The 12344-nt window shown below is 35.4% G+C and overlaps 1 protein-coding gene across 2 annotated transcripts in view; it reads left to right on the top strand.

Annotated features, from left to right (window-relative positions):
- The first annotated feature begins 772 nt into the window (after positions 1-772).
- Positions 773-12344, top strand: part of LOC121732505 — a 44206-nt gene continuing 32634 nt past the window's right edge. The window contains exons 1-2 of one of the 2 annotated variants that reach the window (XR_006036389.1): positions 773-885; positions 7528-7530. Coding sequence is in view for 1 of the 2 variants with exons in the window: in XM_042122405.1 (XP_041978339.1) it covers positions 869-885 (17 nt within the window). In the remaining variant the exon portion in view is untranslated. The remainder of the gene's footprint in view (positions 886-7527; positions 7531-12344) is intronic. The other variant, XM_042122405.1, reaches the window with a different exon arrangement.

The raw sequence follows: 12344 nt of genomic DNA, 5'->3' as shown, positions 1-12344 counted from the left end.
GAGGGAATAGGGTAATACGGGAGGGTAGGGAAGGGAAGGGAAGGGAATAGTTGAGGGTAGGGAAGGGAATAGGGTAGGGGTTAGGGGATTGGGCCTCCGGTAAACTAACTCACTCGGCGAAACACAGTGCAAGCGCTGTTTCACGCCGGTTTTCTGTGAGAACGTGGTATTTATCCGGTCGAGCCGGCCCATTCGTGCCGCAGCATGGCTCTCCCACGTCTAAGGTAAATTATAATGTACAGTATGGGGCTTATGTCAAAATCTTCAATTAATGTTCGTCTTGAGAATGGCAGTATAGGCCAAACCGCAAATGATTAAATTTTTCACGCGGTGTGCTAATTTATTAGCACAGGCACTTTTATTAAATCAATGCTTGCTTTATATAATTTACGCCAGTATTATAGTAATCTGTGATATAATTATTATGGGTTTCAAGCGGCAATTATATTATATGTGTTAACTTTTGCATTGCAAAGTTTCTTCCTGAAAAGGAAACATAATATTTTGTTGTCCCAGTAAGAACTTCAAAAACAGTTACCCTAGTGCTACACCTAGGCAAGCTAGATGTTATCAAAGAAAGTAGTCACTCAATTCATACGAAGTTCTCAGGTCATTAAAACGATAGGAAATTCCCAAAACTCATCCACTTTCTCCATAAAAACTGGGAGTACATCAAGCTGTTTACTTTTTAATACAGTCGAAAATGCAATAGTGTGCAGCTATGCAGTCAAGTTCAAGAGGCACTGGCCATCAGAAACATTGCAGCTTTCGCGCCGAGCACACGCTAGCCGCGCCGTTTAGTGGAGTCGTGTTTAAATTTTTTTCAGTGTTCCACTCCAGCCAGAGTTTTTGCCGCCAAACGTCAACGATGCAGAACGTTATAAGGTATGTTTTTTTTTAATTTTTCTTGATACTTTAACTCATAAGGTATATTGCCGGTGTCGCATATAAAATTCTCGTTTCCGTCCGCGGTCATCTACTCTAAGACAATGCTGGACAGCGTGCCCATATTAATGAATGACCATAGGTGTGGGAAAAGTATTGTAGTACAAAAACGGGAACAAGCAAGGTAGAGCAACTGATACATGTAATTTTTATGAGAAGTTTCATTCATCGTATAATTTTATGGGCCTTCTTTTTCTGTTGTGCTGTTTCTTTTTTTTTTACATTCTTGTTTATACTTACAAACATGAACTATTAATCATATACAATATAATAAAAATTACAGTGTATTTAATGTTATATAATTATGATAAAAACGATAAGAAGGTAAAAAATATTCCAGAATAAAGAAAAGTCCGTGTGAATCAAAAATGTAGAGCCCAAAATATGCTGAAAATTGTGATTAACCGTAACATACTGAAATATTATATTAGTAAATGAAAATTATACTTAACAAGATATCTGCTTATTTTCCAAAGTATTTCCACGAACAGTTTCAGTAATTGTCCCCTTGTCATAGCGTCCCTCGCGTAACGTCGCGTCGTTAGAGACTTTCAAATGTCCATGAATTTTCATGAATCATAAACCATTCAGTTGCAGGTCGTATGAATAAAATTATTTTCTAAAGATGTTCCCCGCGACAAGGGTTACCAGATCATGCAAATTTCAAAAGTCCTGACAAAATTCCTGATTTTCGGCGAAAATTCCTGACACGAGCAATTAAAAAATCAACAAATAAATATATTTGTTGATTTTTTAATTTGTCAATGTTGATTGATTTATGTTTATATCATATAAAGAAAATTATTACGATTTTTTATAAGTTACAATTTATGAAACTACAAAGTACTTGTGCCTTAACCTTTTTTGTTATTACTGCGATTAAAAATAAAAGTTTAGTGCATTGAGGTGTATGTATTTGCCGAAAATTCTTGACATTCCTGACATGTCTAAAATTCCTGACATGTCAGGAAAATTCCTGACATCTGGTCACACTACCCGAGCCTGTATAATTTTAATAGGGATATTATTAAATGCACATCAGAATAATTTTGCAGCACACTACCTTAACTCCGCTAATTAACTGAATGCATACCAGAAAAACTAATGCTGATCAAAAAAAAACAATTGATTAACTGAACATGTCCTTCAAAAAAAACTTAAACATCATACAAAACGAGACGACCTTTATAACCGAATTCACACCAAAAATATTAATGTTCTTATGATTAAATTGGGTTTTATTTTGAATAAAAGATGTTCCTAAAAGTAATTTAGGTGATGGTTTTCCTTTAAAAAGTTATAGTATGTTTGTTGAACTAAGGAATTGTTAGTTAAACAATTTTAATAATAGTTATTCGTTCAGTAAAACAGTTTTGCAAATAACTTTAAATAGTATGCTGAATTCGCATTATTTAGGTTGCATAATTAGTGTGCAAGTTAGTTTTTTTGGTGAAACTTTCAAATATTTTGATCGAGAAAAGGGAATATACAGATATTGATTTAAATACATGCCATTTTAATATCGTTAAAAAAATTAGCTTTGATGTCCTTTTCTGTGGTTTTTTGAAGAAAACCAATTAAGATATTTTCCAACAAGTATAATACGTATCAAGTAACTTCATACAAAATTTTATTAAAATCGCTCCACCCGCTTAGACGTGAAAAAGCACAGAGTTACAGACATACAAACTCACAAACCTTCGCCTTTATAATATTAGTAACTCTACATTTTATCTGACAAACCGACGGCTCTAACGGCCGTTCCCAATATTTGATCTATCTCTGGTTTTGCCCTACTAGAGATAGGAATAGCTCACATTAGACATTAGAGACATATATTTTATGTCAATTGTGAGCTATTCCTATCTCTAGTAGGGCAAAACCAGACATAGATCAAATATTGGGAACGGCCGTAAATGATACGTTAGATAAGTAATTTTTAGGCAACAGTGATTTTAAACATTCGTTTGAATTAATTAGTGCTATTTTTGGAAGAAACAGTTAACAACTCGAAGTGTTTTATATTTTTCGTAGAGACGCGAAAACTATAGCGTTTGCAGAAAAGAACCCGTAATTTATTTATTCAACTTTGTTTTTCAATTTAATTATTACAACCACTCATAATCTATATATATATATATATATATATATATATATATACATCCGCTAAGAAAGGATTTTGATAAATTCCAACGGCAAGGGGTTCAAATAGGGGATGAAAGTTTGTATATAATAATACTTCTTAACGCGAGCGAAGCCGCGGGCAAAAGCTCGTATTAAAATATAACAACTAATAAAACCTAAATCTTAATATGTTTGTCCTAACTTTTCGTTGTAAAATGACATAGAGCGCGTGAGTCGTGAAGCGGGCATTTTATAGTAAATAGTAATCCATACCACAATAGACATAACTACCAGTAGTTCGACTGCAAAGAAGCGGACAGGTTTCAATATCTGTCAAATTCGTCGGGTTTCACTAGGATTATGAACGGAATGTGCCTCGCGCTGGCTGATATAGTTTATTTTTAAATATTTAAAATAAAGATTTCAAAATTGGATTCTGACAATTTTAATCGCATGTGCCAAAACACAAACAACAAAACGACCAAAGAGGAACACGTCCATCGAATATGTCATAGTTTTAAATTCGTAGATAACAAGTTAACAACCCTAGCGACGATTTTCGTCATAATACGTCAAATTTAAAAATTTCAACATCAGTTCTAAGTCGGTATACTCTATCATTCTGTCTACTCTGTCCATACTATTACTCGGCGAAACATGGCGGTAGCGATTATTGACTCCCTGTCAAAAACTTGTCATTTTCTATGTAAAGTACCGCGATTGACAATGAAGTGTCAGATGTAATCAATCGCGGCTTTGTACAGAAAATGACAAGTTTTTGACAGGGAGTCAATGACCGCTACCGCCATGTTTTGCCGAGTGCAGTATAATATTATAAATCCGAAAGCGGGTACTATATTCTGTCTGTTTGTTACCTCTTCACGCCCAAACCGCTAAACCGATTTGGTTGAAATTTGGTATGGAGATACTTTGAGTCTCGACTCTCGGCCCCCGGGCCCTTGTCCTTGACATAGGATACTTTTATCCCGAAAAATGTACGGTTCCCGCGCGATAAACAATTTTTGGCGCAACGGAGTTGCGGGCATCATCTAGTAACATTTTATGATTCGTTGTCGTCTATCCATACTAATATTATAAATGCGAAAGTCTATCAGTCTGTTATCTCCTCACGGCCAAACCGCTGAACCAATTTTGCTGAAATTCGGTATGGAAAAACTTTGAGTCCCGGGAAAGGCTACAAGATATTTTTAATCTCGGAAAAATGTACGGTCCCCGCGCAATGAACTAATTTCAGAGCAACCGAGTTACAGGCGACATCTAGTAAAAAAAAATATGTATAAAAGTCAGTAAATATATTATTTTATATCTGCAAACATAGTCTTGTCCTGTCTCCGTCTGTCTGTCTGTCTGTCCCCAGGAATACGTAGCCAGTTATCTCAAGAACCGCTATAGCTAGAGTTCTGAAATTTTCACAGATTGTGTATATTATCTGTTGCCGCTATAACAACAAATACTATTAAAAACAAAATAAAATTAATATCTAAAGGCGGCTCCCATACAAAAACATAATTTTTGTTCTATGTTTGCTCTATAACAGTACGGAACTCTTCGTTCGACTCGCACTTGGCCGATTTTTTTATTCATAATATAATATCATTGGTCTTTATAGACCAGTCTATTGCTCTACAAAAATATGTAGAGTTCTACCACAAACAAGTTAAGCAGTTAGGTGCTTGGCCTGGATTTTTAAATATAAATCATATTGTAAATAGCACACCTTCCGATTAACGCGTGTGCGAAAATTGGTTGTAATTTTCTTAATGGGTACAAACATGATTTTTATCAAGCAAAAAAAGTTTTGGCCGGTTTTGCCACTTTTATCAAAGATTAACTTTACACTTCTACATTTTTAGTTTTGAAGAACCCGTTTTATTGAATTAAAAGCCCAAAAATAATTATTATTTATTAAATTAATATTTAGTCTCATAAATCATAATACTAGCGAACGAAGAATATATATAAAAAATGTCTGAATAAATTATACGCATATGTATGTGTGTGTAGTATGTACTATAAGATGTAAGAAATAATTTTTAATATATTATTTTATTATATGTTTGACTTTCAAGTTTCAAGGATAATGTTTCCAATTTACTTACGGGTCTGCATTAAATTGTCATTTTATTTTGACTGGACCTATATAGGTCCAGTCAAAATATAATAATGTAAAATATAATAATGCATAAGCTGCAAGCATATTGCATAATTTTCTTGCAAAACATTAGCTCTCTAAAAACTATTTTCCTCAGACTATTTTCTCTCCACAACTCTACAAGGATCTTTCGACGCGTAGCCAAAATTGACAGTTGACACAAAGAGAAAAGATTCGTAAGCCTTGTAAGTTGTAGCACAAAATAGATAATAGTACAAGTTGTAGATCTGTACTTTGTAAATTGTAAGTCTGTAGCCTCTGTAGGTACTGAACCCAACACCAAGCGCACGCGCTTGACAGTTTCTAAGCTATTGCATAGCTTTTGTCGCGGGCTTTGATAGCGGCGACCAGGCGGCGCGGCGACTGAATCAACAAATTCCGTAACGAAAAACACCTAACATTCGTCTAACGTCGTTTTAGTTCGGCAGACTGCGGTTCGGTGTGGCTTGGGGTGTGTCGATCGGTGCGACGTAACGTTATGCGAAATATAATGGTACCTATAAATTGATGAAAATGCTATGCAATAACTCGGGGATTGCCGCGGCAATCCCCGAGTGCCAAAAGCATTTTTTTTTTATTTTCTACTTCTTCCGCTTCAATTGCCTTTCCGCTTCTTTCATTTTACAAACTTTTTTTTTTTATGAAATGCAAGCGAGCAAACGGGTCACCTGATGGAAAGCAACTTCCGTCGCCCATGGACACTCGCAGCATCAGGAGAGCTGCAGGTGCGCTGCCGGCCTTTTAAGAGGAAATAGGGTAATAGGGGAGGGTAGGTATGGGAAGGGAAGGAAATAGGGTGGGGGATTGGGCCTCCGGTAAACTCACTCACTCGGCGAAACACAGCGCAAGCTGTTTCACGCCGGTTTTCTGTGAGAACGTGGTTTTTCTCCGGTCGAGCCGGCCCATTCGTGCCGAAGCATGGCTCTCCCAAGATTAATTTTTTTGCCATATTATTATGAAACTTCGTATATCTTTTTATGAATTGATATACGGAACCAGCCCTATGTAATTACAGCCGACATTTCTCACGGCGGGGGTCACGCGATATGCGTTACGTAAACTCCACTCAGCTGTGATATGGTATTGACCTCGTGTCTATGGTCGTTGGCCATAAACTTACCCCTAGACTCTTAACAAAATCATTACTACGGGGCGCAGCGGGCCGCATTTGCCCTATAAAAAACTACGCTTTCATAAGCTTTGGCTGTATATGATTGAGCACCTCCAGCATCCTCCTCCAGCATCTCCAGTAGTCTAATTATTAATTATTATTATTAATTCGAAACTTTCATCAATCTTTTTGAAATCATTTTAAAATGTTCTCATCATCGTCTCGCGCAGCAATAGACCCTCTTTATTACTAAAAAGGTTATTGTCTTATAAATGCTCTATACAGGTTGTAACAAAAATAAGTGATAATACTTTAGGGTGTGTACGTGTTTCTTGTAGAGAGTTCACTGTGAAAGTTGCAGCGCTGAAAGACGAATATTTTTTTTCACTTTTGTATGGGCAAGGGCCCGAGCGTCACGATTTTCCCCATACAAAAGTGAAAAAAAAAGTTGGTCGTTCAGGGCTGCTACTTTCACAGTGAACTCTCTACAAGGAACACGTACACATCCTAAAGTATTATCACTTATTTTTGTTACAACCTGTATAAGTAGATTTACTCCTGATTTAGCAAGGAGGATTTATACGTGGGAGAGCCATGCTTCGGCACGAATGGGCCGGCTCGACCGGATGAATACCACGTTCTCACAGAAAACCGGCGTGAAACAGCGCTTGCGCTGTGTTTCGCCGAGTGAGTGAGTTTACCGGAGGCCCAATCCCCTACCCTATTCTCTTTCCTACCCTCCCCTATTCCCTTCCCTTCCCTACCATCCCCTATTACCCTATTCCCTCTTGAAAGGCTGGCAACGCACCTGCAGCTCTTCTGATGCTGCGAGTGTCCATGGGCGACGGAAGTTGCTTTCCATCAGGTGACCCGTTTGCTCGTTTGCCCCCTTATTTCATAAAAAAAGGAAGACTCTATAAGCTTTCTAGCTTCTAGGTACCTTAGCGAACCCTTTAGTTTTTAAAGTTTTACTTAATGAAATTTTATAATTTCTAAAAACAATGCGCTCTAATTAAATGTTGAAGGAGTACATTTTCTATAGAAAAGCTCTATAACTTCTCGAAAAATTTTCAAGCAAAGCTGAGAAGCTCTATATGTTGAAAACTTTCACTCGTATCAACTTACACTAAAAGCTCTATAGTCAGTTTTAGTTAGTCTAGAGTCTAGACTTTAGACTGTTAATTATATAATTATTTATTATTATATTGATCTTAGTAGTATCTTTGCATATAAATGCGAAATTGTGTCTGTCTTTTACGTCTTCACTCTTAATTCACACCTAAATGGCTGAACCGAATTTGATAAAATGTTGTATGGACGTTGGTAGACGGGAAATGACACAGAATACGGTATGTAGAGCTTTATGCAGTATGCAATAAAGCGGAAGAGTTTGTTAGTTTGTTTGTTTGAACGCGCAAATCTCAGGAACTACTGGTCCGATTTGAAAAATGTTTTCAGTATTAGATTTATCGAAAAAGGCTATAGGCTATATTTTATTACGCTAAGACTAATAAGAGCGAAGAAATAGAGGAAAATGTGGAAAAAAACGGGGGGAAATTATTTGAAAGGGCTTATTTGAACGCGCTAATCTCAGGAACTACTGGTCCGATTTGAAAAATTCTTTCAGTGTTAGATAGCCTAGTTATAGAAAAAGGCTATAGGCCATATTTTATCACGCTAAGACTAATAGGAGCGAAGAAATAGAGGAAAATGTGGAAAAAACGGGAGAAATTATTTGAAAGGGCTTATCTCACGAACTACAAGAGCATTTCTGTTATTTGGATCAAATAAGAAGTAGACCACGTGATAGGCTTTTTTTTGTGGATATCTTATTTACGCGGGCGAAGCCGCGCGGAACGTCTAGTTAATATTATAAAGCGGAAGAGTTAGTACGCTAATCTCAGGTACTACTGGTCCAATTTGAAAAAATCTTTCAGTGCTAGATAGCCCATTTATCGAGGAAAGCTATATTTTATCACACTAATACTAGAAGGAGCGAAGAAATAGAGGAAATGTGGAAAAAACGGTAAAAAATATTTAAAATTGCTTATTATCTTAAGAAACTACTTGGGCAATTTTTATGTTATTTAGCACACATGAAGAATTGACCACGTGAAAGGACATAGGTTTCTTTTTAGCGAAAAAATGTACGGTTCCCGTGACATTCCTAAATTACGCGGGCGAAGCCGCGCGGAACAACTAGTTTATAATATTAGTATGGATGGCAAATGGCAATAGTCTGTCTTAAGACTATAGTGTCGCAATTAAGCGTCTCAGTAGCTCTACCACGAGTTTAAACCTATAGTATTTATCGATACTCGATACCGACTACCGTAAATTTTTAGTATGGGCAATTTTACAGCGCCTCTAGCGGTCACTTGTGGAACTAAAATCGCCATACTATTTACGTAGTCGGTATCGAGCATCGATAAATACTATAATAGCTTTAAACTCATCGTAGAGCTACTGCTCCCTTATCTGTATGGTATATTGTAGGTACATGTCATCAGACAATGTCTATTAGATGACTAACTTATAAACGATACAATGCATTTTCAACCTTTTCCCTTTGTAATAGAGTAGTTTAATATTTGTAACTTGTTATTAAATTATTAAGGGTTAGATAGTATCAACCCTTTTACGGTATTAGATTTCATATTGAAGTAACATTAGCAGGTTCCAGAATTGGATAGTAATTTAATAAGTTTGATATTTAACATTGTATGGATAATGGAGTAGGGTGTTGAAGATTTGATTGGATAAGGACATTTTAAAATAATTATTGTTTCTTTTGTTTATTGTTGATTTTCAAAGTATTTTATATATTCTGTTACTTTTGTGCGACCATTGTAACTATAAGCGTTGTTTGCTTCGTAAAAGTGATCAAAATGTTATTTATGTTCCGTACCCTAAAACAATGTAGGTAGTAGGCTTTATGAGATTTTTAGCTTTTTAAAACTTATCTATTCAATAAATAGCTTGTTTGATGACAATCTATTTATTGATAGTCAAAGAACGTTTGCGTGCCAAAGCCTATTATAAGGTCAATGATTTCATAAACGATGGCACACCTTGGGAGTAGGATGGCTGCTTGCAAGGCTACTTCTACATTATTATATTATGACTTACAATCCTGTATGGATGTTGACATTGTATAATTTTAAGTTACAATTGTAAATTTTATTTTAAAAAGATTAATGTTTTTCTCACTTTTTTGGTAAAAAGTGGGACCCCGTGCGAGTTTCTTACGCCGGTTCTTCTCGCCGGGATAGTTCCCGAACCGGTGGTAGGTTCAGATATCAACGTTCTGAAAGTATTTGTTACAAATCTATTCGGAAATAAAACAATTTTTATTATTTTATTTTATTTTATTTTATTTAATCAAGAACGCTATTTAAAAGATAAACTTTTCACAACTACAGAAACAAAATTACTTAATTCATTTCTTTCTAAAAGAATTGCGATAATATCTATTATGACTTATATCTTGGTAGTTGGCAGTTGGCATTCGTGGCAGTCACAGAATACTGAACATTATTGTGAGAGTTGAGAGTATGGCGGAAACACGAACAAAGCCTCCTAAACTAGTAATAGTGTATTGTTGGACGCTGAGTTCATAGACTTCAAATAGGTTTCTTACTTATAGCTATATAATAGCTCTAGCATAATAAAAATATACGGTGTATAAGTTATAACAAAACAAAGTGATAAACTTCAGGGAGTTTAATGTGTTCCATAAATAGAGTTAACTGTGAAATTATAGCATCGCTGAAGTTATTTTGATTTTAATTTTTCTATGAGAAATGCCATAAAAATCTGAATTTTCCCATACAATAATTAAAAAGTACTTACCTAACTTTTTCAGCGCTGCTACTTTCACAGTGAACACATACACATCCTAAAGTATAATTAATTGTTTTATTATACTTTAGGATGTGTTTAATTAAGCTTTGTTACAGTATGCCAAAGGAAAAAAAATACAAACGAAATTTGAATTTGTTTAAAAAAATCCATAATATTCACCACTCAGTCACCACGCGTTTTTTTGTGTAATTTTCGCGCCATAATCATAGTCTAGGAGCCGGCGCGCGAAGTGTGCTAATATTTTATGAAGTTGGCGAAAAGCCAAAGTCCGCCAGACGCTAATGTGCTGAATAAAAGATGATTCTTCTTTTTGGCTACAATTTTCTGATCATTGCTCGTTGCGCGGAAAAATGAACTTGGAAGAATGTATCTAAGAGTTTCTGTTGTATTTTTTTCTGAAACTTTTTTTAACTTTGTATTTTCTGTTTAGAAAGCTTTTGTGTCTTTTTGCATATTCAATTCTTAATCATTTAAAAATGAAAAGCAATAAACCTAAATACTAATCTTATTATTGCAGCGCGATGAAGCGTATAGCACAAAATACAAATTGTATTTATTTATTTGTTATCATTTTGGCAACATGATTTCCTTAATAATTATCATCGTCCATGACATGTCAACTGAACTCCAGACAGCGAAGCACTTATGGTGTGGCAGTGACCAGAACGAGTAATTATGTGGACTTTTGATTAATCATATTCGCGTGTGGTCTGTACCGAGAACTCGCGTGTCGGATGCGCATCTGTGCAATGTGTTTGTCACATGCAATATCCATAGGTTCATATCCGGCTCGAAGGACCACGATGTAGAGAAAAAAAATCTAAGTCAAAACTTTTGAGTCTGAATTAAATTGATACTAATATCATGTAGACATGTGAAATTGTGTCTGTCTGTTACCTGTTCACCGCCGCTAAACCGATTTGGCGATAATTGTTATATTGAGTCCCGGGAAAGGACATAGGGTACTTTATGTCCTGGAAAAATGTACTGTTCCCGCGCAATAGCCTAAATTTGGCCCAAAAGATTAATTGAATACTTTACCACAGTTTACTAAATAGTCACCTAACCTTATGCTAAGATCGTAAATGTGCATGAAGTAAGATCTTTTTGTAAAGGCTTGTTAGAGAAAGAATAGTCCATAGACACCATCAAGCTAGACTCTAGAGGATTTTAATCTTTTACCTGACGAGTTTTGAATAATTGTATGGCCAATATTTATATTTGAATATTAAAATATTAAATAACCTTTTAATATTTAATTTTTTAGTTTTGATTTTCACTTTGTCCCACACTTGGACTTAACAAGGTTAACTACCTAACCCTAACCTAACCTAAACTACTTTGTAGGTTAAGTTAGGTTGGCAATTGGCCGTGAAACCACAAATATTTTAACATCGTGGTAACTACTTAACTTAAACGAATTCTAACTTCTATGTTATGTTGGTGAAGCTTTTAAACATAGTAATTAGTATGTGGCATTAATTTATTTTAAAATGGCTAGACTCAATGGACTCTATTATTAGTATGAACAATGACAAGGAATCGTCATCAAAATGATTAATTGCTAAAATCCATAGCTATTTTTATGTTTCGCCAAGGGTAATTGATTTTTTAGCATTCAATTATGTAGCCTGTACGTAAATAAACCAGTCACAAAATGTTAACTACACAGAAGATTGATGATTGAAAGTCTCCATGCATGTTTCCTTTAACATAAAACTTAGCTTTAATTAATCAATCATCTAAGCAAAATATTCCTTTAAAGGGCAACACGCAAGCCCGGCCGCTAGGATTTATACGTCGATTCTAAGATAAGATAGATAGTCCTACTTAAATGGTCCGACCAATTAGGCTCCCGGGAACAATTTGAAGGCCGCAATAAATAATTAATTGAGATTCCATGACTGATTGAAAATTTAGATAAAGGTAGGGCTGGCACACTTCACATTCAGGGTCTGTTGTGGTCTTTTATGTTACTTTTCTAATACGCTCCGAAATACTTCTATCTATTCCCCCTTATAACGTGTGAGTAAGGGGGATATATCTTACCAATTTAATAATTTCTTAATATTTTTAGACATACCAAAAGTGTCTATAAGTCAATATTAATCTCGATCCCAATCCCGT

Source organism: Aricia agestis, chromosome 12 (assembly GCF_905147365.1).
Source record: "Aricia agestis chromosome 12, ilAriAges1.1, whole genome shotgun sequence".
Taxonomy (NCBI): Eukaryota; Metazoa; Arthropoda; class Insecta; order Lepidoptera; family Lycaenidae; genus Aricia; species Aricia agestis.
Note: the sequence above shows the minus strand (reverse complement) of the source record. Positions and strands in the feature narration are given on the sequence as shown.